This window comes from Mesoplodon mirus (assembly GCF_964341445.2).
Source record: "Mesoplodon mirus genome assembly, chromosome: 7".
Lineage (NCBI taxonomy): Eukaryota > Metazoa > Chordata > Mammalia > Artiodactyla > Ziphiidae > Mesoplodon > Mesoplodon mirus.
The window spans coordinates 128,341,919-128,369,754 of record NC_138983.1 but is presented as its reverse complement, the minus strand read 5'-3'; the positions used below and the strand labels follow the sequence as shown (position 1 = coordinate 128,369,754).

The 27,836-nt window shown below is 58.2% G+C and overlaps 1 protein-coding gene across 2 annotated transcripts; it reads left to right on the top strand.

Moving 5' to 3' along the window:
* Window positions 1–501: 501 nt before the first annotated feature.
* Window positions 502–26,430, top strand: TRIM29 (tripartite motif containing 29; the record flags this gene model as incomplete). Of its 2 annotated transcripts, XM_082628374.1 has the most annotated exons (10): window positions 502–1,305; window positions 9,611–9,706; window positions 10,475–10,708; window positions 11,875–12,073; window positions 14,709–14,810; window positions 17,135–17,218; window positions 19,388–19,483; window positions 20,785–20,883; window positions 22,400–22,476; window positions 25,249–26,430. In XM_082628374.1, the coding sequence occupies 10 exons, from the start codon at window positions 502–504 to the stop codon at window positions 25,309–25,311; spliced, it is 1,854 nt and encodes a 617-aa protein (XP_082484500.1). In that variant the 3' UTR covers window positions 25,312–26,430. The 2 variants fall into 2 exon arrangements, with proteins under 2 accessions (XP_082484500.1, XP_082484501.1); XM_082628375.1 differs by lacking the exon at window positions 20,785–20,883.
* Window positions 26,431–27,836: the final 1,406 nt, after the last annotated feature.

The following is a 27,836-nucleotide window of genomic DNA, read 5'->3' as shown; positions in this document are numbered from 1 at the left end:
GAAACCTGGGCCCTCAAATTACAAGGTTATTTGGCTTGTGTGATCCAATTAATAGCCCTCTGTCCTGTGGGCCTCGCGGGCACCTCGCCTTCTGTCCTGGGGGCTGCTCAGCTCAGCGAAACCTGTGAGGACAGAGGCTCCCATTTCCTGATGAGAAGAAAGTGAGTCAGGAGGAAGCAGCCCAACTGGTTGCTGAGCCGTGGAAAATAGTTAAACTGGGGGAGAGAAAAAACACTTGTTTAAAAAATCAGGCTAGGTATGAATGTGCAGGGTGCGGCCCCCTGTATAATTAGCTGCTCTGCCGGCTCTGGGAGCTGCCTGCCTCTCTGGTCCCGTTGAGTCAGGCTCGCCTGCGGCCCCTCCTCTCCACTCCTCCTCCCCTCTCCCTGTAGGTGTGTCTCGGGCTCTGCGGCTGTCTGTCCCACTCCAGCTGAGACGCTGCGCGAAAGGTCACCCACCGCACCTCCAGCGAGCCCGACACAGACCAGCCAGCGACCCGCAATGGAAGCTGCAGATGCCTCCAGGAGCAATGGGGCCAGCCTGGAAGCCAGGGGTGGCCGCAGCCCACTGGGCCTCAAAGGCAGCCTGGAGAATGGGGCCAAGGCCGAAGGTAAAGAGGCCAGGATCAGCAACGGGCACGGTAGGGAAGCGGCCGAGGGCAAGAGCCTGGGTGGCTCCCTGAAGCCAGGCGAGGGAAAGGGCTCCCTCCTCTTGGGCAACAAGGGGCGGCGGCCCATCATCCAATTTGTTGAGTCTGTGGATGACAAGGGCTCCAACTACTTCAGCATGGACTCTGGAGAAGGCAAGATGTCCCCCTATGCCAGGCTCCAGCTGGGGATCCCCAAGAAGCCACCCATCACCTTTGCTGAGAAGGGGGAGCAGCGCAGGTCCATCTTCTCAGAGCCCTGCAAGCCCACGATGCCCATCATGGAGCCTGGGGACCTCCAGCGGAACAGCTGCCCCCGGGCCGCCTCGAGCAACCTCCTGCGCTCCAAGTCGGGCTCCGAGGAGGTCCTGTGCGACTCGTGCATCGGCAACAAGCAGAAGGCCGTCAAGTCCTGCCTGGTGTGCCAGGCCTCCTTCTGCGAGCTGCACCTCAAGCCCCACCTGGAGGGCGCCGCCTTCCGTGACCACCAGCTGCTCGAGCCCATCTGGGACTTCGAGACCCGCAAGTGCCCCCTGCATGGCAAGACCATGGAACTCTTCTGCCAGACGGACCAGACCTGCATCTGCTACCTCTGCATGTTCCAGGAGCACAAGAACCACAGCACCGTGACCGTGGAAGAGGCCAAAGCCGAGAGGGAGGTAACAGCGGGCCCCTCCAGGTTTCTCCTCCCCCAACGCGTCCTCCCACCTCTTCTTCTCCACTGGGGGTTCCCAGGGTCTGGGGCTTAAGTCTCTGCTGTCCCTTGTCCTTTCTGAAAACAGTTCTTTCCCCTCCCGCCCCCAGGCTGGGAGTCAGAGACGGTTCCCCAATCCTCTAAGGCCTCAGGAGACCAGGCATCTCCTAGATGAGCAAATGGGGGCTCAGCAAAGATGGGGGGCTTGGCCAAGGTCATAGGATAAATTCAAGCCAGGTCAGGGAATCAGCACTCAGTCCTGGGCCCTGTGTCTACCTGGGTCTTTTCCTTCTTTCTTCCTTCCTTCCTTCCCTCCCTCCCTCCCTCCTTCCTTTCTTTTCTTTTCTTTCTTTCTTTTTTCCTTAAGGGAGAGAGAATTCTTCCCACCTGAGCAGGGCTGGCTTCTGGGATGAGTCATGGGTGAGGAGAAGGGAATTTGAGGACCACTTCAAGGCCCTTTTTTCTAGCTTCAGAGTTGGCTTTTGCAGTCCAGTGGCTCCTTCTTGTTCTATCGGATCCCCCACCCAGTCTCTTGACTCTCCCAGTGGCCTCCTTTATCCTTCCCTCCGCTGGGCCCCGTGTGCTTTGTGTGTGTGGTTGTATGTGGACATACCTCTGCCTGTAGGTGGACACTCTTGGTGAGGGTTGGAGTGGGGGGGGGTGTTTATTCATATGTGGATGTTTGCATATGACTGTATATGTGATACGTTAAGTATGTTTGTGTTCTGTGTACGTGATCCTGCGTGTGCTTCTGTGGGGAGGAGAGGGGGTGTGTGGAAGCCTGTGAACGTGGACACCTTACACCTGGAGAGGGTGTGCTGGACCAAAGGCTCAGCTGTGGCTGCCGCTACTGACTCCACAGATGCTGGGCTGGTGTACCTGCGGCCACACAGCTCTGTGACATGGGCGGTCTCCAGCCGGTGGTCAAGGCAGGGCACCTGACTTTCCGCACCCTGCAGAATGGGGCAGCACAGGACACCCTCTGGGCCCAGCCTTCCTAACCGAGAGTCTGTAGGTTACTCTCTCCTACCCACACCCCTGGGCAGGAGAGATGAGTCAGAGATGAGAAAAGACTCAAAGATCCTTTACAGAAGCCTCATTTGGCCCAGGAAAAAGGTGATCCCAGTTTCCCTAACTCCCTGACCCCAGTCTGGCTTCAAGCTTCAGATAGGGAGATGGAGATGGGGCAGGGGCCATGGACCCCACCTCCAGGACACCTAGGAAGTTAAAACAGAACGAGGGCCAATCATCCTCAGCCACCGCAAGCAAGAAATTGCAGAGTCCCAGGCTGTGTTTTAGGAGACCTGACTTCCAGTCCTGGTTTTTGCCTCTAACCAGCTGTGAGATGGTGGACAAGTCCCTTCCATTCTCTCAGGCTTGGTTTCCCTTCATGTGAAACTAAGGGATTGGACTAGATTGGAAGTTTTCAAAGGACCCCTGGAGCCCTAGGATTCTTGGGAATGTCTTTGAGGCATCAGGGATGAGGAGGGGGGCTGATTGATGCCAAGAAATCAGGGGACCCCTGTCCCCACCCCCAGTGCAAGCAGTGCATCCTCTTATTTATCTGTAGGTTTGCCCCCAAATTTCATCTGAAACAAGGGTATGTCCACTTAAGAAAAGCCTGAGTGCCCCTGGAGGACGGGACGGTCTTGGGCAGTTTTCTCTGGTGGCACCTGGGACTCGGACTTCATGTTCTAGTACTGGGACAGGACTCAAAGACACAGTTCTCACCCTTGAAGGCTCATGACGTAGGTCAAGAGGCAGAGCTCAGACGCACACACCAGTCTGGGGCGCATCCCCCCAGTTACACAGCAGTGGCTGTAAGTAAACATCAACTTGCGGAGGGCAGAACGTCAGACTGGAGCGTCAGCAATCTCGTCAGTCTGCTCTCCACCTCGCCTGGGGACTCAGGCCCAGAGAAAGGAAGAGCCCTGTCCAAGCTCAGTGTTTGAGGAAGAAGTTCCCTGAGTCCTCAACCAATGATGGGGAGCAACTTAGGGGAAGGGTTAGGGTTCCTTTGAGGGGGATGGGATTGCAGGGACTCAGGGGAAAATGTCTGATTCACTGGAGTGACTCTAGGGGCGGGAGCTTCAGACTGTGTGTGTGTGTGTGTGTGTGTGTGTGTGTGTGTGTGTGTGTGTGTACCAGCAGTGTAGGTAGGCAGGGATGGGTGGTGCCGAGCAGCTGGGTGGAGATGGAGATGGAGTGGGGCACTTTGTCCCGGTCTGGCTCTGCTGGAACGTCAGACGTGAGGGATGTTGGCACAGAGCAGTGTTAGATGGGCCGACAGATCAAAGTGGACTGGCGTGTCAATCCTGGCATCCTTTGGAGGCAGCCCCTGCAGACTCAGGCATTAGGGCCCCACACAGCTTTGTGCAAGGAGCCCCGTCCAGAACCTGTTCTGCAGCCTGGTCGGTGAGGCCCAGGTGAGGTGATCGCTGACCTATCTTGCTTACTTGCACAAAAGTGTAGACAACACCCAGGGCTGCGGTGCTCATCTCTTGGGCCTCAGACCTTGCTACAGACTCCGAGCAGAGGCAGTGCTGGAGAAAGGCCCCTTGGTGTGCCAGCATGACAACCCTTCTTCTGCTGACCCAAGATCAGAAGGTCTCCCATTCCACTCCGAATGTCACAAGGGAGGTCCACAGGTGTCCTGTGGCCCACCCCTCTGCCTCTGGGCATTTCCTGGGCTGGATTACACTGATGAGATTGCAGTGTACATATCCATCCTTTCCTGTGTCTCGTGGCACTTCCTCCTGCCTATCCCTAGTGCCTTCTGCTGTATCGGGTCAGGGTGGAGGATTCCTGGCCATGGCTGCTTGCTGCAGGGCAGCCTGCCTGTCGTGGGTCCTCCTGGGTTCTGGGTTGGCAGCCTGGCAAGGCGCCGGGAGGAGTGCTCAGGCCAAGCATTGCTCTGGAGGGCGAGGTCCTAGCTCGTCAGCGTGGCTCAGATTCCGTGCGTTGGTCTTTCTCCTGACGCCATCACTTGGCTCGGTTCCTGTCTGTCACCATGGCCTGTGGCTTTGCTTCAGGTCTCATTGCCCAATTCTTCCTTGAAGGCTGAACTGCCGGGCTGCTGGGCATGGGCAGTTGCTGCTCATTGAGTTTTGGGAGCTGTGCTGGTCTGGGCTTTTGGGGCTCTTTGGGTGGACAGCCATGACCGGGGTTTGGGAAGATGAGCCAGGCAAAAGGCCTAGGGTGCCGTGGCAGGTGCTGGGACCATCCTCCCCAGAGATCTGGGGGAAACCTTCTGCTCTGGGACAGGGTGGGTGAGAAAGGAGGTGGGATGAACTCTGTGGGTGCTGGGGAGGAAAGGACAAAATAAAAGAGGTACAGAGGCAGGAGGCAGGGAAATAGAGTGCCAGGGAGGCAGGCAGGAGACACCCCTGTCTTTATGGAGTACATCTATATGCCAGGCGCTAGCCTGAGCATTTCCATGTTTACTCCTGACGACAGTCCCACGGGGTGGGAGTAACTGCATCTATTTTATAGGTGAAGAAATGGGCTCAAAGATGCCAAGAAACTTACCCAACGTTACAGCACTGGGAGGTGGCAGAGCTGGGATTCAGATTCACTGTGGCCATAGCCCAGCCTGTTTTCTCTCCACCATTTTCAATGTTGTTTTTATAGGGTTGGCAGTGGCTCCTTGGGGTCACCTGGGAGGTTCTGATTCAGGGGGTCAGGGCCTGGGATCTGTACTTTTAAGTTACCCTCAGGGATTCGAATACGTAGTCAGGTTGGAAATCAGGAATCTAGTCCAGTTTTACCAGGAAGAAACCGAGGCCTGGGAGGTGGGGTAACATGTCAAGGGCCCGATGCTGGTCTGGAGACAGTCTGGGTGATGCTCTTCCCACTCCGTCTTGCCCCTGCCTCGTCCTGACACCCAAGAAAGCAGAAGGAAGGGTGTGCCCCAGCTAAGCAGAGTAATACTGGGCTGTTTGACATCTGTGTGGAAATGGGGACATCTCTCCAGCATTTCAGATTCTTATCCATAAAATCACCATTTGTCTGAAAGTACAAATTTGGCAATTAACTGACTCATCTGGCAAATGTCACAGCCAACGGCCTGTGTGGTTAATTCAGACCAGGGGAGGATCCCTCGGGGCCCCATCTCCTCTTCTGTGGGGGCAGCGCAGGCACGTGTCCAGGTGAGTGCTCAGGTGAGTTTGCACCTGAAGGCCCCGTCTGTCCGGCCGAGACACCAACAGCCACTGGCCACCCCTCTGCCCCCCCAAGGCCAGAAGTATTTCAAGGCTGTGTGGCTTACACAGGCCTGTCCCAGGCAACTGAGCCAGAGGCAATCGCCATGGAGGAATGTGGGAGAAGGAAACAAAGAAGGCATTTAGGGACAGGCCTGGGCAGGGTGTAGGGAGTGAGCTGGGGAGAAGGAGGAAGTTGGGAGGGAGGTGTAGACAGGGGTGGAGCTGAGGGGAGCTGAGGCCCTGTCAGACATCAGGAGATTTAATCAGATTTCAAGAGAGGAGGGAAAGAAGGAGAAAGAGGGGCCTCAGGGGGTGATGGAGAGGGTGTGGGGAGGAGAGGAAAAGAGGCAGAATTGATGAATTGCCCCATCTGTGAGGTGGGGGAGCTTGGGCGGGAGTGAAGGGCATGGATGATGTCCTGGAAGGTACAGAGAACAGCCCAGAGGTGGAGGCCACGTGACAGAGCTGAGTCCTGTTGCTGTGTCGTGGTCTTCCCACTTCCTCGCTGGGAGAACTCAGGCAAGCTCCTCAATGTTTCTGGGCCTCGGCTTCTGCATCTGTAAAATGGGGATAACACGGCTTGCCTCCCCAGGGGGCTTTTGCAGATGAAAGGAAAAATGCGGGCACATAGTGGATGCTCAGTAAAGCAGTTAGGGTCCTTCCTTCTAAGGTTGCAGGAGAACCCAGTATTTTGGAGCCTTCCTATGTTTTATTATTTACTATATCCTGCCTTTTCTGGCTTTTGTGCAACCCTGCCAGGAGGGAAAAATTGCCAAGGGCTAAACAGATGCTGGACACATCCCCAGAGGTCTCACCCCAAAGCCTCTTCTCCTGACAGGGTAGCACTCATCCCAGAGGTGAGAGCAGACCCTTTTAGTAGCACAGAGTTCCCAGCCCAAGGTCCCTGGTGCCCTGCAAGTCTGGCCTTGCAAGGCCCCCTCCCAGCCGATGCTGACTTCCCTGGTGCCCCAAAGAAACCAGGAGACTAGTTTCTCCTCCGCCCTGACTGATGTTTCCGCCCACTGCTGCAGACAGGGCGGCTCCGCTTTTCTCTCACCTGTTTCCAGATCGGCTGCCTCTCCCTCCGGCCCTCCCAGGTCACTGGCCAACACCTCTGGCTCTCCTCTGTGCGCCCCTGATAGCCTCCCTCTTCCCTGCCTCTCTTGCTCAGGATGGACCCCAGGGGCTGACTCCTGCTACCCTTGGCCGAGGCTCTTCATTGTTCTAGAGCCCCTGGACTCTCCCTCCTCTGTACTCAGTGCCTTCTTCCTCCCTCTTGGCCAGTGAGTCTGTGCTCTGTGGGTAAGACCTTTCCTCGCCTTAATCCCCCATGCCCCACAGCTGCCAGCTGGTCCCCCAAGCACGTCTGCTCACTCCGCTGGTTCCTCACCTTCACCTTCTCTAGGCAAACCTTCTCCCCTCGCACAGGGGTTAGCCTGCCTGCACCACCCCCTTTATCCTACCTCCTTTCCGCTTTCCCCAATATCCTCCAATCTTCAGTTCCCCACCATCTAAGCCTCTACTTTGCATCTGCAGCCCAATGTCTTGACCTCCCTCCCCTCGCCCCTGGACGACTCACTCTGTATCCCGACTGTGTACGCACCACCCCTGGGCCCCAGCACAACGGCACACTCCATCCACAGCGCTGAACACCACCAAGACCTCAGCTGCGTGCACCTGCCCACTCCCCTCACTTACCCGTGCCTGTGGGCCTGCCCGCCACCCTGTCCTCTCCCCTCCGAGCCGGCTCCTGGTCCATGGAAGGTGCCCCACCCAGCTGTGGGGAGGGGACCACTTGTCAGCGCTTTCTCTGTGCCAGGTGCTCTCTGAGAGCCTCACTTGCCTGATCCCAGTTCATCCCACACCTGGCTGGGAGATGGCCCTCATACTACTTCCATGAAAAATGGAGTGACCGAGGCACCAAGTTTGTTAACTTGTGAAGGCCACCTGCTTAGAGGTGGTGGTAACTGGATTCAAAGCCTTGGAGCCCCAGTCCTGGGCTCTGGGTGGGCTCCCTCCTGGATCCCCCAGGCTCATTTCATGGAAGAACTGCCCTGCGCCTGCGCCCCGGCCCCCCAGGCCTGGGGGTGGGAGTGAATGCACTTTTGTTCTCTGCTTTCCTTGTTCTGGGTGCTGAGGTAGGGTGAGAAGCCCCAACGCCAGCCGCTCTATTGCTGAGCTGGTGAGGACGTCTCAGCTGCTGGGGGAGGCGGCTTCCGGCGTCCCATCCCCCTGGGGCCTTGCTTGCTGGGGGTGAGGGACTCTCCAGGGACGGGAAAGTTGCCCAGCACAGACCCACTGTCCGGCCTTTAGGCTTCTTCCTCACAGCTCAGACCCGCCTACCAGTCCCAGGCTTCCCAGGAACCTTCCAGGCCACCGGCTCTGCCAACCTCAGAGTTCCGGGCTCTTGGTTCTGCCCCCTTAGAGAGTCTCCGCTGCCCACATGGGGTCTGGGTCCCTTGGCTCTCCAACCTCCCACCACCGTGTCTATTGACAGCTGGCTTCTCCCAGCCTTTGTCCAGAGACCAGGCCACATCCTCATCTTCATCCGCGTCTACTCCTCCTCTTAAACACTTTCCATCCCTGGCGATGGCATTTTCTGTGCTGTGAGCTTTCCAGCACGTAGCTCGTGGGGCACATGCTTTCTGAGAAGAACTTAGAGTCTCTGGCCTGGGGATCCCAGGGCTGTGGGCAGAGCAGGTAGGGCTGGAATCCTGGGCTGTCTGGGGGCTCTGCAGCTCCTGCTCTAGGCCTTCCCAGCTTCTCCACCAGCTTCTCGGCCCTCTGGGCACTTTTTCAAGAAAGCCAGGACTCTCTCTCCTCCATCAATCCACTTCCCTGGGTGTCTGCACAGGGACCCACCGGCAGCCCCCTGGCCTGGGAGCGTATCCAGGAGGCGTGACGTGTGCGCCCAGCTGCTCAGGACTCCTTGCCAAGAGAGCTCACGTTCCTGGTGGTTTGTGGCTTCCACATCTTGACTCTTCTTGTGGCTCCTCAAGGAGACGGCTGGAAATGGGTGGGACTCTGTGTTCAGAACCCAGTGTAGTGGGGAGACCGGTGAGCACTCCGGGGTGTTCTCAGATGCCTTGGTCTTCCTGCCTTCAGGTGGAGATCACCCACCTGTCTCCCAAGCTGGCAGGTGCTTTGGGAGCACACGTGGGGAACCCACAGAACAAAAGAGGTGCCTCTTGGCTGAACTGGATTGACCTTGGCTTCAAGCCTCCACTTTTGTCTCTGTTGTAGCTGCTTTTCAGAGCAGGACATTCCTCCGCTGGAAGGAAACTATTATCCATACTTTCCGTATCCATCAGAGCTCATGTCCCAGCTCATTCCTGATAGATCCTCTTCCCAACCCACCCCAGCCCCTGACAGCCCATGTTCTCTTCCTGAGCAGGGGTGCCTAGAACCTCTCCTTCTCTTCTCCCATCCACCCTCACTGCCTCACTTGCTGGCCTTTCTTCTCCCCCAGGGACCCTGAATAAAGTCCCGAACTTGCCCAAACTGCAGACGGCACTCCCTTTCTCATCAACAGGTTTCTAACTGTGCCTGCCCAGACAAAGTCCCCGCTGGCGGCCACCCAGGCTCCTGCTTGCAACACAAGCCTCACGTCATATCATAGAAACGCTGCACACTGTGACTGCCACGGGACACTCCCTGGGCTGGGCTCTGCTGAGCTGGGCTGCGTCCCCTTTCTCCCCTAAGCTGCTCCCTGATGGCCCCAGGTGCATTGAAAGGAGTGGGAACCCCGTAAATGAGCTTCCTTCCTGCTCACGTTGGGTGGAAGGCCTGGCAGAGGGTCAGCCTTATGAAGACATGGCTGGGCTGCCCAGCCCCAGAGCCCTGAGTTTACAGTGAGATGGCGTTTGACTTGTTGCTGGATCCTCGGTGACTGGCGTGGTGCCTGGCATATGCGACGGCCTGATGAGTGTTTGCTGAATGAACGGCTGAAGGGCTGAGTGGTGGACCCTGCTCGAGTTTGCCCCCTGGGTGGGCCCACTCCCGGACTCTCTGGTTCTCTTCCACCTCTTCCCCCTGACTTCTCCTCCAACCCCGGCTCCTTCCCTGCAGACAGAGCTGTCACTGCAAAAGGAGCAGCTGCAGCTCAAGATCATCGAGATCGAAGATGAAGCTGAGAAGTGGCAGAAGGAGAAGGACCACATCAAGGTAAGCAGCCCCCAGGGCTCTCCCCACCCTGTGCTGCCTGGAAGAGGCAGGCCTGTGCTCCAGCTCGAGGTCTCAGGCCCACAGTTACAACCCACACTCGTTTCTTCTGGGTTCTCTTGCCCCCTTCTAAGTGTGGGCCAGGCATCCATGTTGCCCAGCACCTAATGCTCATTTTACTTTATCCCAGCAAGTAAAGACCCTGGACCAACTTGTCCTCCGGTGTGGCTTCCAATGTCCACCGATGTCTGTTCTGCCCACCAGGCTACCCAGCCACCAAATGCATGCTATTTTCCCTTTACTTGTGTCAGTGTGGCTAGATGTATGTCTGCCATGGTTTGAATGCTTGTAAACTACAACCTGAAATCACTGACTCTTGACCCTGGCTACATAAACAGCTCATTAATTCACTTTCTGAATGATGTTTGGGTCTGGTTGAAGTTTCAATGGACACACCCTGAGTCATCTGGCAACTTCTGGGCCCATGGAGTTACCCAAGGGTAGAATGATAGGTCATGTCAACCCACCAAGGGGGAGGAGCTGCTGATAGATAAGGAAAGGTGGGCTGTTAAAAAAAAAACCCTGGCCATCTCTATCAAGAGATGGCATCCCTCAATGATGACTTTGAATGAGATTCTTGGCTGAACAGGCTTGCAGGGTCAGGGCAGTAGAAATGCCCTGACTCTATGTTGGGAACCTAAAGCTGCACCCTCTAGGGAGATTTTTAATTACTGAAACCATCCTTCCTCTCTCCCCTCACTCTGGACGCAGAGCTTCACCACCAGTGAGAAGGCCGCCCTGGAGCAGAACTTCCGAGACCTGATGCGGGACCTGGAGAAGCAAAAGGAGGAAGTGAGGGCTGCACTGGAGCAACGGGAGCAGGATGCTGTAGACCAAATGGAGGTGATCGTTGATGCTCTTCATGAGAGGGCCAAGGTGCTGCAGGACGACAAGCAGACCAGGGAGCAGCTCCACAGCATCAGCGACTCAGTGCTGTTTCTTCAGGTAACAAGCAACTCCTCTGTCATTGAATCCCTCAGTCCTTCTATCCACTACCCAGACCCTCATCCAGTGTCCATCTGTCCATCCATCCACCTATCCACCATCCATCATCCATCCGTTTATCCACCCATTCGTCCCTCTAAGCTCCATTCCATCTGTCTATTTAATTTTTCCATCCAAGCCACTTCCTTACCTACTTTAAAGATGGCGCACAAACACCGCCTTTTCCCAACTTCAATTGATAAGTACAAATAGTGGTCCAGGCTCAGCAGGAAACAGTTCTGTGATCGATTAAGGATGCCTGCACTGGGTATGGGTGTGTGTGACATATGAGTGCTGCATATTTGTCTTCCTTCATCTTGTCTGTCTGTCAATTCCTCCATCCATCCTTCCACCTGCTAGACTGTGTTGGGTACTGCACGCCCAGTACTCTATTAGGTGCTGTGGAGAATAGAAAGGCATAAGACATGGTTATTGCCCTCAAGGAGCTGCAATCTGTCTGGGAAGATAAGACACGTACAATTAGAGAACAATATAGAAGAGGGTGTAATTAAGTGATAAAGCCTATGGTTCAGGAGATAAGAGCCTGTGGAAGCTCTGGGAAGGGCAAACAGGCTGGAGACAGCTTTGTGGAGGCGGTGGAATTTGACTGGGTCTTGAAGTCCCATTAGGATTTGAGATGAAGGGATTCTCCAGTGAGAGGGAAGGGAGATGAGAAGTGCCAAAGTGTAGAGGCAGTGAGTGGGCATGAGCAGGGGGAGAAACCACCATGACTGACCCATACGCTAGTAATTCCTTGCCTTTCTTTGGTGCTTTCACGCCCAAAGACTTCACAGCTTGTGTCACATCCATAAACCCCTATGAGGTAGGCACAATGCACCCAGTTTAAGAGATAGGAACCACGGAGTCACATGTCTCGGTGCTAGTGCCATTAGGGATATTAGCATCTAGTGGATTTTAGTTGAACCCTTTCATTTTACAGAAGAATAAGAAACAAGTGCCTAGTGGGAAAAAGTGGGACTAGTTAGTAGCAGAGCTAGATCTAGAGCCCAGCTCCTCTGCGTCCTGTGCTGAGTCTTCCAGCTGGACCATGAAGGCCCCGTGCAGAGAAAGGTCCCCATAGCTCCCAGAGACCCAGAAAGTTAATGGCTTCTTTCCTTTCCTGGTAGGAATATGGCGCCTTGATGAGCAGTTACTCCCTCCCCCCGCCCCTGCCCACCTATCATGTTCTATTGGAGGGGGAGGGCCTGGGGCAGTCGCTGGGCAACTTCAAGGACGACCTGCTGAATGTGTGCATGCGCCATGTTGAGAAGATGTGCAAGGGGGACCTGAGCCGTAACTTCATCGAGAGGAACCACATGGAGAACGGTGAGTCCCCTCTTGTGTGCAGGCCCCAAGGCCATGGATGTTTCCTCCCAGGCCAAGTCCTGCTGCCTGGTGCAGGCCGACATCGAGCCAGCTGGCCCCTCACTGTTCCCAGCCACCCATCCCACTTAAGGGTGTTTGGACTAGGATTCAGGGATGGTACCCCTCTCCCTTGAAGTTGCTGCCACAGTTATGCAGCTATTACAAGGGGCCTCCAGGGCAGGAAGCATCCCAGGCACTGGCTACACAAATGTCTTCTCTGTGGGTTGTCCATCAAACTCAGGGATTGGTTTCATTCAGCTCTGCGTCTGCTTGGCGGACCCAATCCAGCAGCTGTGTAGATGCTGCAGCTTGTAAGGGCCAGACTCCAACCTGGTGGCTTTGCTGGCTCCAGTGGACATGACCTAGAACTGCATGTGTGCTTGGAGGGAGAACTTGCCTGTCACCATGGCCGTGCTGAGCAGTGTTGAGACCAGAGGTGGACCTGGCCTGGTGGCCCGGCTGGGGATGGTTGGGCACAGCGTGTCTTGGTGACTCACCAGCTCCCCTGAAGTCAGCTTCTCTACTGAATCACTCTGTCCTCTGCAGAGGCAACTGAATCACCTCACAGCGTCCTAACATGAGAAACTGCCCCATTAAGTGGTTTTCCACCACTCCCAGCCCAGTCCCTTTAGGGCCTGAAGCTGGACACTTTCCCCAAGCCCCACCCAGTGGCCCAGGCCTTGAGGTTGTAGCCTAACTAATGACTTCTAGCCCCAGCACCCCGAAGGCAGTGACCCTGGTCTTTGGTCTCCGAAGGGAGCATGTGATTCTTTGGGGGATGAGAAGGGGGTAATAGTGCACAGAAAGGCTGGGACTCAGGGGGCAGCATCTGTATGTCTTGGGGATGGTGATGTCACATAGTGTCTCCGTGAGATGTGAGGGACATTCAGTCACACCTGAGGACAGATAAACCATTTCAGCAAGACCATCATTTGGCTTCAAGTGGCACCTGGGTCCTGAAATCCTCCTAATGACCATGGCGACCATCCTGAGGGGACGGCTCACAGTGATTGGGTCCTCCCTGGACGCTGGCTTTGTGGGAACGCCTCCCTTACATTATCTTAGTCTCCCTGTGGGATGAATTGCATGTCACAGATGAGAAGGCTGAGACTTAGAGAAGAAGCTTTTCAAAGGGCACACGGCTAAGCAGGGGGCGAGCTGGGTTTCAACCTCTGCTGTTCAACGCCTCCACCCGGTGTCCTCTCATCTGAGAAGCAGCTGCTGCTGGTGGCCATGCAGAGGAGCTGGGAGTGTGATGATCATGACCCCTGGGGTACACACCTGGTATGGGAGCCCCTCCGCTGAGGTCTGGTCGGACTGATGAGGACAGCCCCGACCGGGTTGGGGTGCCCACCTCCCACCTGCAGCCCGCCCACTGTGCCATTTCTAGGTCATGATAGTGCTGGCCATGACCTCTGTGCAAGTGGGGCCCTGGGCCCTGTCCAAGGTGTGCTGGGAAGCGGCTGCCAGAAGAGGATGGGTTCTACTGATGTCAGCAGCCCAGCACCTGTGCCTGGGGCCCCGGGCCTCCATGTTGGCGTTTTGGCACTGTTGTGTGCTTGGGAGTGTGTCTGGCTGTAGGAGGTGGGGTGTGGGTGGCCGGTGAGTCAGACCTTGGAGTGACCGTCTTCTCTCCCTTGATTGCAGTCTGCCCACCGGACAGAGCAGGGACTCAATCCCCACCATCAAAGGTGTGGGGTCTGAGACGCACCAGAGCATCTTCATCCTGGGCTTGGTGGGGACGGGACGGGGCCAACATCAAGGAAGATTTCTATTTGTCGTGAAGCGCCTACTATGTGCCAGGCCCCTGCTTGGCACACGTGATGGAGATGAAGGATGAGCATCCTCACTCCTCCTCTTGCCCGGGAGAGAGGGAGAGGGCAGGGCAGAGGGAATGTAGGAGATGGGGAAGTAGCAGGAGAACAGACTGGGCCAGAGGGCAGCGGGGGAAAGGCAAACTTGGAGCCACAGATTTGTTTGGGTTCAAGGGGGTCTGCCGGTGGGTGTAGGGGGGAGTCAGCTAGAGTTAGCTACCCCTCCTGAGTAGCTCACTCTCCCCTGCACGGCTCCGCAGGCTGGATCCCTGGCCATGGAGGCCAATGCTGGGACTTCATTCCATCTCATTCCTGGGCTGCCAGCAGCGGCTGAGACAGAGCCAGGAGACAGGGATGAAGGCTCGAGCCCCACACCTGCCCTTATGGGCCCTGTGACACGGGGCAGTGGCTTCCCTCCCCTCCTGAGCCTCAGTTTCCTTATCTGTCACCTGGGCATCTTCATATCGGCCCAAGGGTTGATGCACACATCAAACAAGAAATGAAACGCAGTAGCACCTTGTAAACTGCAGAGTGCCTTGCACACGTCTTCCTCACAGGGGCCAGTCCCAGGGAGGGTGGATGGCCCACCACACAGACCCTCTCTCGCCCCCCAGGAGCTCAGGGCCGGAGGGGATGCTGGGCAGGGGGCCATCTTCTCCAAGGTTGGGGACCTCGCCTCTCCCTGGGACAGAGGGGCTATGGGCTGCCTCAGCGACACCCTCAGTGGCTCAGCGCATCCTCCCCACCTGCCCCTCTGCTGACCCGACCTCTCTGCTTCCCAGGGAATGACCATCGCTACGTGAACAACTACAGTAACAGCTACACCAGCGAGTGGAATGCTCCAGACACCGTGAAGAAGTACTCCATGTACCTCACATCCAAGGGTAAGGGAAGGGAGCAGGTCCTCCGCTGCGGGGATGGTCCAGGACAGATGCAGCCAGGTTCCCCTTGGGAGTGACCCTCGCGGACAGGCCTATTTCCCGGTGTAAGTAGCAGCACCTCCTCTCGCCCTCCGTCTGGCACCTGCCCCTCAGCTTCCCTGCCCTGTGCCCACCCCTCCCACCCCTGCGCCTCCAGCCCACACCCTCCTTCTCTATCCCTCCGGAGGGGCTCCTGGCTGCTGGCATCAGCCACTCCCATCCACCAGCCTGAGCTGGGTTTTGCTTCTGCTGAGGTTTCCGTGGTCCTGAGGGAGGGCTGGCTTCTCCAGAGCCATCCCGCTCCTCCAGGCAGGGGGGTGACGGCTGCTCTTTTAAATTCCTCACCCCCCACCCATGCACGCCAGCCCCTCAGCCCTCCATCCCAGGCCCTGGCGAGGCGCCGCCTGAGGGGTGGCAGCCCAGCTGGGCGTGGGTAGAGACCAGCGCCTGGCTGTCCTTGCCCTGCTGTAGCCCATCACATTCTTTGGCACCAGCAACAAACCACAGCGATGCCCGTGACGTAAGGGTGGTTGTGCCCCGTGGACAGAGGGGTGTGTGCATGTGCCTGTGTTGTGAGGGGCCGGGGGTCAGGACAGGAGAGGGTGTGCAGGGAAGGGGGAGAAAGGAGATGTGGGGAAGACGCCAGGGCCTGGAGCGGGGAGCCTCGAGGCCCTGGGCACTGATCCACAGGCCTCAGATGCGCACACACCGACTCGGTGGGAGGGGCCCAGGGGAGATGAGCTCAGCAGAGAGGAACCTTGGCCACCCCACCCAACTTGAAAACAACACCTGGGCTTCCGGCAAAGAAGCTGGACCTGAGTACTGGGCCCTACATTCCTGGCCGGGGCGGGTCTTGCTCCCTTCCCTCCCCCGGGGCGCTCTCCTTTGGGTCTAGTCCTGTGAGAGGGTGAGCTGCGTTAACCAGCCCCATTCCAGCATCACTGGCCCTGACCCAGACCCTTCTGGCTCCCCAGCTTCTGAGGATCAGACCCTGGGGTGGTATCAAGTCCCCCGACTGGCCCCTGCTTGGCTGGCCTGCTCTGTAGAAGGCGGAGGGGAGCGGAGCAATAATGGGGGATTGAGGAAAGAGCATGGACCCGCCCAGATGTCACCCGAGAGCCCGGGCCTGGTGACCTTGGCCGGTCACTGCCCCCTCAGTATCCTCATCTGAGAAGAAGGAGCTTGGACTCAGCTGTTAAGAGAGCGTCCAGCTCTGTTACCGTGAGACAGGCTGTGACATCTGTAAGGAGAAGAAACAGGTTCCTCCTCTGCGACGGGAGGGAGGAAATCTGGGAGCCCCGGGCTCAAGGTAGAGGCAGGGGAGGGGCCAAGGGAGTCAGCAAGGAGATCAGGAAGCAAGGCCGCCAACGGATAGTGGCCTGAGTCTGGGAGCTTTGGGGCAGTGGGACTGGGCAGTGAGACTTCCGGGAGAGATTAGTTTCCAGGCTCCCTGCAAGAGGGGCCAGGGGCTCGGTAGAGAGGGCGTGGCTGTGATGGACAGAGGGCGCAGGGCGAGAGGGATGGACTGCTGGGGTGCGGGTTTAGAGAAGGACCAGCTGGTGCTCGGCCAGAACGGGAGTGGGGCTGGTTAGGCAGGAGGGCAGAAGCCGATGGAGGACTCTGACCCATGCAGACGCACGTGGGGAACGCGTTGTCTTCATCTGTGAAGTAGCGGTGCGGAGCCCGTTCTGTCTGCCTTCCTCCCAAGACTGTTGTGAAGCCCGAATGGGGGAGGGAGGGAAACACCTGTGCCATTTAGAGCTCGTCCCTGGGGAAAGCATCCCTGTAGTGGGGGAGGTATTTGTGGCACAAGCTCATCAGGCCCCTCCAGTTGGCAGCCCTCATTCGGTCAAGGGCCCTGCACCTCTGCCCCATGGTGGCCATGGCCTAGCTTCCTCACGGGCACCCCATTTCCCAGCCTCTGGGGTCTCAGTCACACAGGGCCTGGCTCAGGAAGGCTCTGGTGACCCTCAAAGCCCCTAATTAGGGCAACCATACATCTTAGTCTATCTAAGACTCTCCAGGTTTACACCTGGTGCCCTCAGCATAACTATTCATAGCACCCTTTCACGCTCAGAACCATTCTGATTGGAAAGGTAACTTACGTGGTCACCTTATCCTAGACCCAAGGGAGCTGTCTTGGTGGGGGAACAGGCCCTGGCACAGGCAGAGGCCGCTGTCTGGGGGCAAGGAATCCTATAGTACACCCCTCAGGTCAGAGCCACAGGCCCCCGACTGAGCCAGGTCCCCCTTTCTGCAATGACAGCCCCTCCTCGTGTGCTTCACAGGTGGGGCCAGGACGTCGTACCAGCCGGTGTCCCCCAACCGCCTCTCCAAGGAGAAGACCTTCAACAATCTGTATGGCCCCAAAGGTAGGAGGCGGCTCAGCTGGGGGGTGGGCAGGAGGGGCTGTGGGCTGGGTCATGGGCAGGGGGTCTGGGCTCCCCACGTGAGGTGAATGTGGGGAGCTGGGGTGGGGTTGGGGACCCAGAGACGGGTGACGAGGGGTCCTAGTGGGCTTAGGGCATGTGCGCGTGTATGCGCGTGTACGGGCGTGTGTGTGCGTGTGTACGCATGTGTGTGATGTCGTTAGGCTGAGGAAAGGCAGCCGGGCACCTCGGCATCCCTGGAAATCCCTGAGTCCATAGGATCTTCTCCCTGAAGGCTGAGTCAGGGGGAAGTGAACACCAGGGTTAGGTGTGGGGACTTCCCTCAGCAGATGTCGGGGCAGGGGACCACAGAGGACCTCTCCTGATTTGTGTACTCCTGGGTCGGAAAGTCATACAGTGGTTAAGACAAACTAGGGGAGCAGGAAACAAGAAGTCAGGCATGCTATGAAATGGACCATCCCTGGAAACCCAGGAGGTATTGTTGCCAGGGAGGTGTGTGGGCGACTCATCCTTAAGACCCGGGAGGGGTGGGATGGGGGGGTGGAGACACGGCTTCCCCAGGGAGAGCTGCTGAGCGCAGGGCCCACTCTGCCCACAGTGCTGAGGGCACCGCTGCGCCGAGGGCAGGGCCGACCCTCGATGAGCCCAGCTTCTGGGGGCTCCTACGGTGGGTGCCACATGCGGGGGCGGGGAGGAGACCAGGCCAGCTCTGCCAGAGCACCCCTCGGACACAGCACCAGGACATCTGAAGAGACGAGGAAGGGAGTCGGGGCTCGGTAGTGAGGACCAGGCCCCCGGATATCTGGAAGGTCAGGGGCACCGTGGGCAGGGCCGTGCCCAGGCCTCTAGGTGCAGGACTGGGTTCACCACCAAGCACCGGAGACTGTGAGCTCCGTGAGGGCAGACGCTGGGTCTGCCCTGTTCCCCGCTGCGACCCCAGGGTCCAGAAGAAGGCGGGGCTCAGCAAACATTTGTTGAATGAGAGGAAGAGGGCACCAACGAATGGGCGAAGGAAAGGGCAAGGCGGATGGCCCCTTGGAGCCTTGGCAGGCGTGCTCAGTGAGGGCCTTGCTGCAGAGTCTGCCCGAGATCCCTGTGGGAGGGGGTCCACGACGGGGCAGGCCACCCGCCCCAACCCCATGTGACCGCTGACCCGGCTCCACCCCGCAGGCAGCAGCAGGAGATCGCCAGGGCTGGTGGGCTCTGCTGTGGAGTGAGCTCAACCAAGGGGGAGTCCCCCACGCTCTGGGCTGCTGAGAGGGTGCACTGCCCACAGGGGCTCTCGAAGGCCCTCGCGGTGCCCCTGCTGTCCCTGCCACACCGTCCCCACGGCCTCTTTTTGTCCACCTGCAAATGGACACTTGCAGCCTGTTCAACCTGGCAAACAGAATTTCAGGACTTGTATCAGCTGCTTCCGCCTCCAAGTTTTCGCCTGTGTTTGTATTTATTTGTTCCTTTACTCATTCACCCATCCATCAGCTGTACAGTGAGCACCTTCCAGGAAGCAGGCTGGGTGCCAGGCACTGGGTGTGATGCTGGGCCAGACGGGCATTCCACCTGCCCCCACAGAGCCCGGTGGGGGACGTGGACCATTAAACGTGCAGTTACAATGCCATACGGGGCGTGGGGCTGAGACACATGCAGACTTGGAGGAGGTGACACGGAAGCTGATGCCTGAAGACCCGACACCTGAATTTGCTAAGCATGGGGGAGCAGGTGGGCTATTCTAGGCAGAGGATCTGGGCTGTGCAAAAAGCCTGGGGCAAACGAGAGCCTGGTGTGTGTCAAGAGCTCAGAGTGCAGCCTGGTTGGAGCGTTGAGTGCTGGAGGCCTACCTGCAGGCGAAGGCAGAAAGTGGAGACCGTGGGGAGGGGGGAGGGCCTCATGAAAGGGCTGAGGGCCGTGCTAAGGACTTTGTACCTTAATCTGAGGGCAGCGGGCTGTTAGGTAGGGCAAGGACCTGACAACACTTTATAGTTTAGAAGGACAGCTTGATGGCAGGAAGGACTGGCCAGAAGTGTGATGAGGGACCAGCAGTGTCCTGGCTGGAGACGTGCGGGGGCTGGAGAGATTCACAGAAATGGCCATGTCCCGGCCTCCGTCCCCCATGCCAAGCTGTCCAGGGCTGATGCCTCTTCCTTCCCCCACCAGGTAACTACACCTCCCGGGCCTGGGAATACTCCTCCCCCGTCCAGAGCTCCGATGACCTGCCTGCCGTGCAAGGCAGCTCTTCCTTCTCCCTGAAAGGTGAGCCCACCCCACCCGGAGTGCCTTGGACTCTACTCACAAGTTCTTACCTTGTAAGAATCTGAGCCCAGCCTCCACGTCTCTGCTGTCAGGAGGGCTGGGCCACCACACGCCGGTACCTCAGGATGTGCTGTGGTACAGGCCTCGGTGTCATGGAGGTGCGGACACATGACACCCTCTACAACCCCCACCCCAGACATCCCCAGGGTGCTTCCATCAGGCACCGAGTCTTCTTATTGCAGAAAGTTTATTTAACTCAGTCACCCAGTGACTCCCAGCCTTGGTTGACTCTAGAACCCTGTGGCCACATAGCACCTGTCAGCATCCCGTGGAGCCAGAGTCCTGCCGAGTCCCTGCTGGGAGAGGCAGATGAGATGATCTCTAAGGCGTCCCAAGTCTGATTCTGCCCCCCAGAGCTCTTTGACAAGGCTGAGCAGCCGATGCCTCCTGTCCCCTGGGGATGGGATCATCCTGAGGGGCAGGCCTGAGCCAGGCTTGAGCCAGGCCCCAGCTCACAGTGGGGCCCACGGCCCTCCCATCTCTTCTGAAAGGTGCATGGGGCAGCTCTGTTGGGCTGAGGTGGGAGCAGGCCTGTCTGCCTTCTGGCTTGGAGACATCTGGCCTGGGAGACAGGATAAGCAGGCTGGGTGGGCTCAGGCGGAGGGAGTGGGAAAGGGGCAGGCGGACCTCCAGGCAGTGGCCTCGGATGGTGGCTTTATCATCCAGCATTCCCTTCCAGGCTGGATCCCAGCCTATACCCAGGGCTGGGATTCTTGGATCTGCCAGCAAGGAGATATGACTAGAGGGTCCCAGCCTGCAGGACCCCTAGGCCTAGGGAGTTCTGGGACTTGCCTTGGCCTGTCTGGCTTCTAACAGATCATCCCTGATCTCTGGTCAAGCTTGGATTAAAGGCCACCCGGCAGGGAAGACGGCCACCCTTAGGTGTGATTTGGAGCTTTCACGCTCCCTAGCATCTCCCCGTTGGCCTGCAGTCTCCCCAGGCGAAGGCCTTGTCCTAGGAGAGCCTCTCCTCCAAAACACCAACACCGGGACACCTGTTGTCACCTTCATGCAGATCAGCTCCCCAGATCTGCTGGGAATGGCCTATATGGGGGTTCTGGGCAGGGGCTGCCTGCCTGCCTGGGAGGACTGACTCCTGCTCTGGGGCGGGGGAGGCAGGGAGTACACTCAGGCTGCCAGGGAGGACTGAGCGAGGGCTTTGAGAGCGGCCGTGCCCGTGGGACGTGTGACTCCCTCTGGGCCCTCCTGGGACCAGTGCTAATGGCTTTCTCTCCCAGCAGGCACTAGAAAAGTCCCCTATCAGTTCACCACCTTGGGACAGGCTACCACAGAGTTTTCCAAACCACCGGACAGCAGTGGGCTGTTTAAATATCATCCTGGTACCTGCCTGTTTTACATCCTCCCCACCTTTTCCCTCCCACAGCAGGGCAAATGGGACACCCTATGGGGCTCTCTGCCACTTCTAGGGTGTCCTGGTCCCTCCTCCCCAGAGCCCCCTGGAAGAGGATGCATGCCCCTCGCCCCCTGCCATCCCTAGCCCACCTGCCCCTGGATGCTGCCTGCTATACAGGCTGGTCTCCTGGACCACAACCCTGCCGCATCCCCATCCCCACCTCTCTCATGGCTGGCTTGGGATTTTCTTTCTGGGAACTGAGAAGTGAGACCTGAATTCCCCCCTCTCAACCTCCCACTCAGGACCTGAGGAACCCTCTCTTTCCAAGGCTGCCCCCATCCCCAGATGCAGGGAGACAGCCGGGTTCTCTGCTCTGTTTCCAACCCCTTGCCAACCCGGGGAAGGGCTGGCCTCGCTGGCAGCCTGGCAGTGCTACAGGTGGTTTCTGGGCCTGACCAGCTCATCCTCCTTTGAGCAGGCCAGCCTGCCCAGGGCTGCCAGCCTGCAGGGCTCCAGCCTGCCCCTGCCAAGGACAGACCCTGTTTATTTCTTGAGCTCCTCCATGTCCGGGTCACAGCCTGTTCCTTGCCAGACACCACCGCCAGTCCCTGCAGGCTGAGGGCTGACACTGAGAGCACTTTTCACAGTTCTGTGAACTGGAGCTCCTTACAGACCCGCTGGGTTGAGGGGGAGGGGTGGGGAGGTGGGCTTGGGCAGCGCTGCCCCGGACCAGCGCCTCGAGGACCCCAGGCCCAGATGGCGCCCACGTGCTCCAGGCCCCCTTGGGCTCGCTGTTTTAACCCTGGACCGCAGCCACATTGCTGCCCCTCTCTGGGCCCCAGCCTCCTGCTCGTGAAGCAGGGAAGGGGGAGCCAAACTAGGCAGACAGAACACGAGGATGGGTTTTGGAGTCCAGCAAACCTGGGTTCTAATTCTGACCATTGATTATTAGCTGTGCAGCTCAGGGCAACAGAAACAGGGAAGACCTATGCGAGTCCCAGCACAGTGCCTGGCACAAGTGGAGCCAGTACATGGGGAGCCTCGTCCACACAGTTGGCGGGCAGGGCGGGGTGGGGGGCAGTTGGGATGAGTGCCTAATGGTGGAAATCCTGGCAGGTCGTGCTCATAAAGTGGCTTCCCTGGGCTTTGGGGAGGGGAGGGGTCTGTGGAGTGAGCCTTCAGGGTGGTTGGGGGAAATCCCAGCAAGTGGTGTGATCCTGACCTGGATTTGGGGTGACACTCCCCTGCCGCTTGGCCCAGCCCACCTGGCCCGTTCCTCCTCCTTCTGTCTGCCTTGGGGCCCCCTCCCTTTGGCCTACCTCCTCAGGATTTTCCATTGCAACCCTCCTGGCTCCTGCATGCCTCCTCAGGGTTGGCTGCACTTGGTCATGGGCTGTATGGAGCTTGGCAGTCACTTTGGAGATGGCGTCTGTGGTGCTCCGGCCCTGGGCCCCTGACTGCCAGCCCGTGCTCCCTCTGACCAGAGCCTCTTGTCTCCCCAGGCTATCCTTCCCTCCTCAGGAGCCAAAGCCCCAAGGCCCAGCCCCAGACTTGGAAATCCAGCAAGCAGAATTATCTGGTGAGTGAGGAGAGCCTGCCTGGGCATGAGCATGTGCAGAATGGGCACTGAATGGGGCTCCCAGGAGCAACTGGTCAGGGCCTGTGGGAGGATGGTGAGGTCTCTGAGCCATGGGATGGAGGTGGCAGTGGCCTGAATATCTGCATACAGCAAAGGGTAGTAAAGAAAGACCCAGGGCTAATAGCAGGGGGCCTGGGTAAAGATATACTTCTTGGGCCTCAGTTTTCTAATCTGTAAAGTGGGCAGCCCAGGATATTTTTTATGTGCAAATGCTTGTTTGCTGCCTATGCTTGTTGAATGATGGTCAAAATGCTGAGTCCAGGGGACGGGCATCCTAGAGATAAGTCTCACTTCCCTGGGGGCCAGCTCTGACAGCATAGAAGTCATTGGGATGATAGCGTGGGTAAGGCAGAGGCTGCAAAGTTAGGAATAGATATATTTAGGGTTCGATAGCTAATGACCCTGAGCTGGGGCATCAAAGAGTAGCCCGAGAGGAAGCATGGTCTTGGGGCCCAGCCACCTGCTGACTGTGGGGTCCTGAGTGAGTCAGAGCCCTTTCTGGGGCTCTATTATGCAGTGCTGAGATGGGGTTGAACTCTAATACCTGTAGACCTGACATGCCTGAGCCCTGCCTGAGACCTCAGCGATCAGGGGTTGTCCTTCATGTGCTGTGCCTTCACTTCCCCGCATGGGCCTTCTCCTCCAAGGCCCATGCCAGGCCCTGCTGAAGGAGTCAGCCAGCTGCCTTGGGATGGGGGTGGCATCTGCTGGGCCCAGGGGCTGGAGCCCCCGGCTCCCTTCTGTCTTTGCATTTGGAGGTCAGAGCATGGAGGGGTGATTTGCTTCAGGTCACAAAGAGTGACTGGGGCTGGTTTAATTGGAGAGAATCTTTAATTTGCTGGCGATGGAGCTAAGTGATGGTGTGTGTAATCTGAGCCAGGCCCAGGGCCACGGCAACAGCAGGGCTGCAAAAAGCAGATATGGAGAGAAAAAGGAAGTTTTCTCTTCCTGGACTCGGTCCTTCTCCTCCCTCCCAGAGCCCTGATCCCAGCAGAGAAGGCTCATCGTCACCTTGAGATGCCTGGCAGGGCAGGGTTCCGGGGTCCCCAGCTGGCACCCAGCACTGGGGAAATGGAGGCAGGTGCTAGTGTAGGAAGAGGCTGGCCTGGGGTCTGGCCCCAGTCCTCTCACCAGCTTGCCATGCGAGTCATTCTTCCCCTGTGCCTCAGTCTCCCCATCTGTAACATAAGGCAGATGGCCTGGATGCTTTCATAGCTCTTCCAACTTTCATGTGACCCTGAGCCAGGGAGGGAACGGGGCAGGGGATGGGGGTGTGTGTGCAGGGAGCACCCTGCCCAGGTGCTCTGCTTGTGCCCGCCTACCACCCTGGACTCTTGACAAGACAGCGCCATTCACTGACCTGTGATCCATTTGATTGACCCAGCCTTCCTGTGAGAAAGGCTTCAGCCATTTCTGGGTCTATTCACTTTGCCTTACTGACTCCTTTGGGGTCCAGGCTGGCACCTGGGGATTAGGAGACCTGGTCCAGGCCCTGCTCTGCCACTGAGTAACTTTGGCTATGTCTTTCCCCGCCCTGGGTCTCCATCTCTTCCGTTGTTTAATAAGTGTTTTAAACAAGGCCTGAGCTAAGTTCCCTCAGCCCCTGCATTCCACAGGTCCCCAGTCCTGCTGTGGACCAGATGTAGGCAAGGAGCTACTGTAGATACAGGTTTCCAGGCAGGCAGGCCAGGGCAGGGGCTGGGATCACCCTTGGTGTCTCCTGTACCGGGGTCATTGGGGTGTGAGGCGGGCCCAGGCTCTGACCCAGCTCAAGGGCAAAGCCAATTCTGGAGGCCCTCTAGGGGCCAAGGGTGCTCGCAGGGGCAAGAAGCGGCTAAAATGTGCTCTTCATTGCAGGCTGGAGGGCAATTTCTCAGGGACCTGATGAAATGATTGGGAAGAGAAGGAAGTGCTGATTTTGTGAAATTGCTGCGGGATGTAATACACAGGCTGGCAAGAAAGTTGTCGCCGGCTCTGTCCTGAGAGATGCTCCCTGAATCCCTATGAGGGTTCTGGGAAGAGAGAGGCGGAAGGTCTGGGATGGGAGGCTCCCAGTCTGTGTTGGGCTGGGGCGGTGGTTTGCCCTCTCTGCACCCCTTCTGTCGGGGAGAATTATGCAGAGAGATCAGAGACCAAGTCTTGAGACTCAGAAGAGGTGCGCTGACATGAGTGGGGCTGGGGGTTGAGCCCTGGAGCCGGGTTGCTGGGTCTCGAATCCCAGCTCCTCTGCTTGCCAGCTGGGTGACCTTGGGCAAGTTGCTTAGCCTCTCTGTGCCTCGGTTTGTTCATGTATAAAATGGATATGATAAGAGTAACCCACTTAATTTGGTAGTTGTGAAAATTCAGTGAGTCCGTCTGTGGAAAGCCCTCGTCCCAGTTCTGTAGGGTAGAGAACACCGTATTAATGGGAGCTATGCTGGTGCTGGGAGGGGCTTCCTGGGCGTGGAGAGACCGGTTGACAAGGCTGAAGTTCAAGCTCACCAGTCGACTGATGGAGTGAATTCTAATTAGGATGTGAACCCAGAGACTCTGATAATACTGGGGCCCAACTCCAATCCCAGGGTAGATGGAGCTTACGGGTTAGGCCACAGGCCCCTAGAATTATTGGGGTTCAGACCACTGCTGCTTCCTGGCGGAGGTTAGGGGGTGGGCGTCCGGCTGGTAAGCTCGAGTGCCCTCCGACCTCCCTGACTACTCTTGTTTCCCCCGCAGTCGAACTACCGGCCCTTCTGCGTCAACAAAGGCAACGGGATCAGGTCCGGTGAGGCCCCATGAGTGCCAGGCAGGCAGGAACGAGGCACCGCCACCCCTGCCCTCCCCGGCCGGCACTGCTATTCTTGTTGCTCTTCTCATCTGGGTGGGAGGGGTCCTGGCCCTCCCCCCACCCCGCCCTCCCCTGCTCTCTCAGGGCCGCCTGGCCTCCCCGTCCTCCCCATCAGCCACGCCCCATCCAGGCCCCCTCCTGCTTTGTGACTAAGGATCACCATCTTTCCTGTGCTCAGAGGCCAACCCTCATGCGGGTGAGAGATAAGGCTTTTCTCCCCTAACACGCCACGTTCCCCCTTTTGGGTGGGATCCTTGGGGCCGGTAGAGGGTGCCCACACGGTACCAGCCTGCTTCCCCCGCCCAGGCCCCTGCTGTCTTCAGGCCTGTTGGCCATTTCTCTCCAAGGCCCCTTACCCTGTGGTGCTGTCAGTAGGTGTCTGGCCATGACAGGGGCCCATGTCCCCCCCACACGGGCCCACTTCTTCCCAGCAGCCTAGCCCCCTAGGAGAAGACTGGCCCCATGTGCCCTGCTCTGGTCCTACCTACCCAGGCTCAGCCTGGCGGGGCCTGCAGCCCTTGGCCACCACAGAGGGAAATCTCTCAGTGTCTTGGCATCACCCTGGCCGGCCTTGGGTCTCCCCACATCCACCGCGCATCTGTGGTCCCTGAGGACGGGCTCTCCTGGCTGGCAGGATGATCTTCACCAAGATATTCCTTTCTCCTACCTGCTGAGATAAGCGAGTCCCTTGATGTGATATACTCCACCCATGAAAATAGCTACTGGCCCAGCTGCTCCGAGGGAAATGTTTCATTGGTTTCATAATTGTGTTTCTCCCTGACAATGGGAAGCGAGCAGGCTGGTGAAAGTGTGGCTGGGCTGGTAGCCGCGGGTGCTTAGTTACAATGTGCCTTACACCCTGCCCGCACCCCCATCTATTGCCCCCACTAGAGTCTCCCTCTTCCCTCTGACTACCCTCCACGTTACATGTTGTCATGGGGCCCAGGGCCTGGAGAGGCGCTCACACCAGCAGCACCAAGGTGGGGTCATCCCTCCTCTCGCCGTCCCCCTCCCAAGGGCCTGTGGGGGCTACGGGGAGAGGGGCCAGCTGTCAGGGGTGGGAGAGGGAGGGAGGGAGGGAGGGAGGGAGGCATTCAGCTTGGGCTTTCCCTTCCTGAATAAACCATTGATCACTCACTTCTTTGTATTGAACAAGCGTTTCCCTGAGCGTCACCAGAGGGGCTGGCTGCAATTCTTCTGAACACACTTTTTCCACCTCTGATGAGTATGTGGTCATCTCCCCTCTTTCCTCCAGAAGACGTGGTTCCTTTGGGTCTCCCTCCCACCCCTCCCCACGCCCACCTGAGTCACTGGTGGGCAGTGCAGGACGCTGGACCTTCCTGAAGCGGCCTTGGTTAGCAGTGAGCAGAAGGGAGGATGGTGCAGGTGGGGCCCGGGGGTCACCTGAACACCCCGAGGGCTGTGAGAGCTCAGAGCCCCCGGCCAGCCTACCCCAGAGTCCCCAGAGGGGAGCCAGGCCCAGGAATGGCTACCCACAGGCTGGGGTGGAGGCCAAGCAGAGGCTTCAGACCTGAGAGCCTTCTTAGTAGGGGGAGGGCTTCCTGGGCAGGGGAGCCCACAGCCGAGGCCTGGCAGGGGAGCCCCGCTCCCGAGGGCAGCGCCATCCTGAATTTGGGCTATAGGGAAAGGAGATGAGGCCTTGCAGTCCCTGGGAACCCAGAGAGGCCTGGAGAGGCAGTCAGGGAAGGCTCCCTGGAAGAGGCAAGCAAAACAGAAGGAAGCATGACTTGGGAGGGAGAGAAAGAGGGTGCAAGAAAATTACACCCCTGCCCCGGTGTGGCTGGGACCCCCCCCCAGGTCCCTCCATTCTCATGTCCTTCTTTGCTCCCCACCAGGGGCCAAATGATCCCAGGGGAGCAGCCCCACGCACCTCAGTAAAAGAACCTCAGTGAGCTCACTGCTGGTCCATCGTCGAGGGGCAACACCCTCCTCTTCCCCTCCCTGCCCTGCTGGGCCGGGCAGCTTTGGGATGCCAGCCAGCAGCCAGACTTCCCAGAAGGGGGCTCCTTGGAATCAGGAGAGATGGATAAGAGGATGACCGGGAGGAAAGAGGGGAAGGAAGGAAGGGAAGGTGAAGGGAGAACCTTCTGCCGTCATCAGGAAGCAGTCGACTGCGCGTGGGATGCTCTGCCACCTTGGTGCCCTCCCTTGAGGTCTGGGAGCAGTGTCCTCGGCCTTGGCTGCGGCTCCCCGCTGCCCCGGGTGCTGGTTCCATGAGCAATGTCCTCTGAGGAGTGTTCCCCTCCCAGCAGGCCCATCTCAGTGACACCCAGTGCCCCGTGGCCTCCCCCACCTTCTTTAGGACCTGCAGTCTCTGTGGCTGTCATGGTGAAGAGGGCCACCACCCCCGCCCCCGGGCTCCAGGGGCACCCAGATGCTCTGAGAAAGGGCCTGTCTGCCCACATTTTGGGCCCTTCCCCAAGCCCGCCAGCTTAAGGAGGGGAAATGGACCCCG